Source organism: Pelmatolapia mariae, linkage group LG14 (genome assembly GCF_036321145.2).
Source record: "Pelmatolapia mariae isolate MD_Pm_ZW linkage group LG14, Pm_UMD_F_2, whole genome shotgun sequence".
NCBI classification, from domain to species: Eukaryota; Metazoa; Chordata; class Actinopteri; order Cichliformes; family Cichlidae; genus Pelmatolapia; species Pelmatolapia mariae.
The window spans coordinates 40,616,306-40,619,830 of NC_086239.1; the positions used below are offsets into that span (position 1 = coordinate 40,616,306).

The window sequence follows — 3,525 nt, forward strand, 5'->3', positions numbered from 1 at the left end:
CTAATTTCCCAGCATCCCTTTCGCCCTTCCTTTTCCTCCTTCTCTGCGGACGCGGTGCAGGTAAGAGTCAACATGTCCGCCGGCACATTCTTGAAAAATGCCCGTTAATCTGCGCGGTGGGCGGCTGATAGTCCCCCGGGGGGCCGGAGCAGGAGCCCCGGCGCTGCTCGGTCGATCTGTGTCTGCGTTTGAGCCGCTGATGGCGGAGATTCGCTCCGGATAGAGAAGCTAGCCTCGGCTAACGAAGCTAGCCTCGGCTGACGAAGCGCAGGGCCGGGGATAACCGAGCGGCTTCCGAGCAGCGCGTCCCGGCTCCCGCACACGTGTGGTAAGGAAAGGGTGTGTGGGAGCCCCGATGCTCTCGGCGGGCAGGAGCTCCCTCGATAAACGGGTCAAACCAGAGGAGCCACCGGCCTGAGCTGTCTCGGATTTTCGTAGTTTCTCGTGAAATAATGAGACGGAAAGAGCCGAATGTTGGGTTAGGGTTAGGTGCTGTATGCAGGGAGCCATCGGTTATCGATCAGTGAATGGCTGACCGCAGAATCACACGGATTCTGAACGGGACTGTTTCTGTGACAACCTCAGACACTTTACCTGTGGTCCAAGCTGCCTCTGAATAAGTCACGTGACTTTTTACCTGGTAGCGTGGCACGTGCTGATTCCACATAAAGTGTTTCTTAAGAGCAGTAAACATAACAGATCAGAGCACGCTCAGTCCTCCACCTGTGAGGTCATAGCTGACTAAACCTACCTACAGTTATCGGCACGGCACTAAAAACTCGTATTATTGGTTGCCATGGTGATGTGTCCTCCTCTGAAAACACAGCGGGTACAAAGTTGTGAGCTCAGGAAAACATGCTGGCTATCGGTGCCGTAGCTCATCGATCACGTGATGCTACAGTAGGTTTCAGGTGTTAATGTGACTGTTTCTGTGCAGGTGAACTCACCTGAAGAAGACCACAACGACCAAGATGCCTGGAAGGTAAGTGCCAATCATTTCACTCTGTGTGGTCACATGATGTATGTCTGTGTGAGTGATTTAACCTGCTGAAGCTCTGAAACAGGTGAGGGCAGACAGGTGTTAAAAGGAAGTGAGTTAACTGTGAGTGCAGAGCGACTTCCTGTCTGCTGTTCAGTGATTCTGGGATGGGTTTAATAAAGTTTTATTCAAACAGGCCGTGATCTGTCAGAGCCGCTGGTCCTCGCTGCAGAGACGCTGATGGTGATGATGTCATGGTTGGAGGTTCACAGATGGAGCGTTTTAGGCAGAAAAAGTATCTGTGTCCATGTGTGAACGCAAAAAACTGAAAATCAGAAGCCTGGGAGGGAAAGAGTAAGCAAAGATGGCGCATAGTCGTGTAAACAGAGGGACAGTGACTGTGTGTAACAGCAGTGTTTTGTTTCTGTCACTGTAGAAGTTCATCTCATGTGAACAGTAACGTGTCGCACACCTTTGATGTTGTGTGACTAAATCTCAGTTTTCCTTGTTCACACGTAAACGCCTTAGAGTTGGGTCGTGGTTGCTATAGAAACAGTTGCGGGCGCTGTCAGCGGGTCGTTGCTGATGATCTGCGGAGCGTGCAGGTGAAGCAGGTGCAGGGTTACGACCTCTGACCCTCACAGATTGGAGGAGAAGGGTGAAGTAACCACGGTGACATCGCTGGTGGAGTGGGTCATGGTTTGGCTCTGATCAATAAGTACTTATTGGTTGTTTTTGGACCTTCTGCCGCTCACTTTAGTTCTATTGATCATTTGTGTCTGATTAGTGAGTTGATCACATTGCACAGAACGCTGACAGCAGATAAATCAATACTTGACGTCATTGATCTGTCTATCAGTCCAGAGCGGCACAGGCCTCTGGGGGTCACAGGCTCCTCCCACTCCACCTTATTGATGATGTTGATTCTGTCAGCTGTTTCTGGGCTGATTGATCAGTCTGATTACTGATCATTCTGCAGGTTTGATTTGGTTCAGATGTTTTAAGGTCTGCCGTGGTGGGCAGCGTACATCTTTTATTTACAGTCTGTGGTCTGGGAACGCTGAGTTTGGATTGGGTCTTTTGTTCCGGGCTGTGGGTGTGACTCAGGAACTGAGCGGGTTATGTTGTGATGCTATGATGTTAGAGAGATGCGGAGGGTAGCTTTGTTGTTGTGATTGATTTATTTCCCGCCTCCTGTGTTTGGCGACTGTGGTGTGCAGTTTCTGCGTGTGTGATGTAAGCGTGAGCCGTAGCGGCGTGGACGCGCTCCACCAGCTGATGTCTGGGTGAAAAAGAAACGCTGTGCTTTGATTTTGGTGAAACCTTCGGTCATGCTTGGGCTGGAGCGTGAGCAGCTCTTTCCATTGGTCAGATTTGGTGACGTGGTCTGATGCCGTCTCTCTTTCAGACTGTGGAGTAAGGCCATCTTTGCGGGCTACAAGCGCGGCCTGAGGAACCAGCGCGAGCACACGGCGCTGCTGAAGCTCGAGGGCTGCTACAGCCGGGACGAGGTCGACTTCTACCTCGGCAAACGCTGCGCCTACGTGTACAAGGCCAAGAAGTGAGCTGCCACACTGCCATCTTTCATTTACTGTTAAGGTTGCCGTGTTTCTAAGTGTGTGTGTGTGTGTGTGTGTGTGTGTGTGCGCGCAGGAACACGGTGACGCCCGGCGGGAAGCCCAACAAGACCCGTGTGATCTGGGGGAAGGTGACCCGGGCGCATGGAAGCAGCGGGATGGTGCGAGCAAAGTTCAGCAGCAACCTGCCGGCCAAAGCCATTGGACACAGAGTCAGAGTGGTGAGTCACATGACCTGATCGGCTGGGGTCGCGACCTCGCAGACGTCTTGGCTGCTGCGGTGTTTCTGTGTTCACTGCTTCCTATCACGCCATCAGATCGTTTCCAACACGCTTCAGGAGTAAAAGTGTTCGTGCGAACTTTGACCTTCTCAGGCTCAGAGCGCTATCTGAGCGTGCTCAGTCCTTAAATTTGATTTATTCACCATGAAGCTCCAGCCACAGATGGAGGCGTCGTTTACAGGTTCTTTTTTTATAACATGAAATCAATATGACCGAGACTGTGAGGGGGCGTGGCTTCAGACAGCAGCACGGAGGAAGCTTATTAATATTTGAACAAACTCTAACACAGCATCACGTGAGGCTGAGCAATGTTTGCACATCATTTCTGTCAGATTAATAAACTCAGATTAGAGCATGTTCATCAGGCTGACAGCCCGCTCCACCCGGCTGCTTCTATTCTGATTCTGTTGGTGTACAGCTGTGAGAATAGAATAGAATGCCTTTATTGGCACAATACAGATGTACAGTGAGATACAGAGCAGCTCCTACTCAGTGCAGACCTGTGGGGGGGGGGGGGTCTGACAGTGCGTGGTGTCACAGCGTGGTGTCGGACTGGCTCGGCGTTACAGGTTTAGTGTTGGTGTGTTTGACGATCTCGCTTTGCGGCTCCAACAGACCAACCCTGAACCGAGAACTTTATTTTATTGATGAGATAAAGTTGAACTGTGGTGTTGCACCACGGGCATCT

At 51.2% G+C, this 3,525-nt stretch overlaps 1 protein-coding gene across 1 annotated transcript in view; it reads left to right on the plus strand.

The window, feature by feature from the left end:
• The window catches only part of rpl35a (ribosomal protein L35a), a 3,957-nt gene continuing 432 nt past the window's right edge, over positions 1 to 3,525 (plus strand). The window contains exons 1-4 of the mRNA XM_063494435.1: positions 1 to 60; positions 938 to 982; positions 2,388 to 2,540; positions 2,633 to 2,777. Of these exons, the coding sequence (XP_063350505.1) occupies positions 972 to 982; positions 2,388 to 2,540; positions 2,633 to 2,777 (309 nt within the window). The 5' untranslated portion in view covers positions 1 to 60; positions 938 to 971. The remainder of the gene's footprint in view (positions 61 to 937; positions 983 to 2,387; positions 2,541 to 2,632; positions 2,778 to 3,525) is intronic.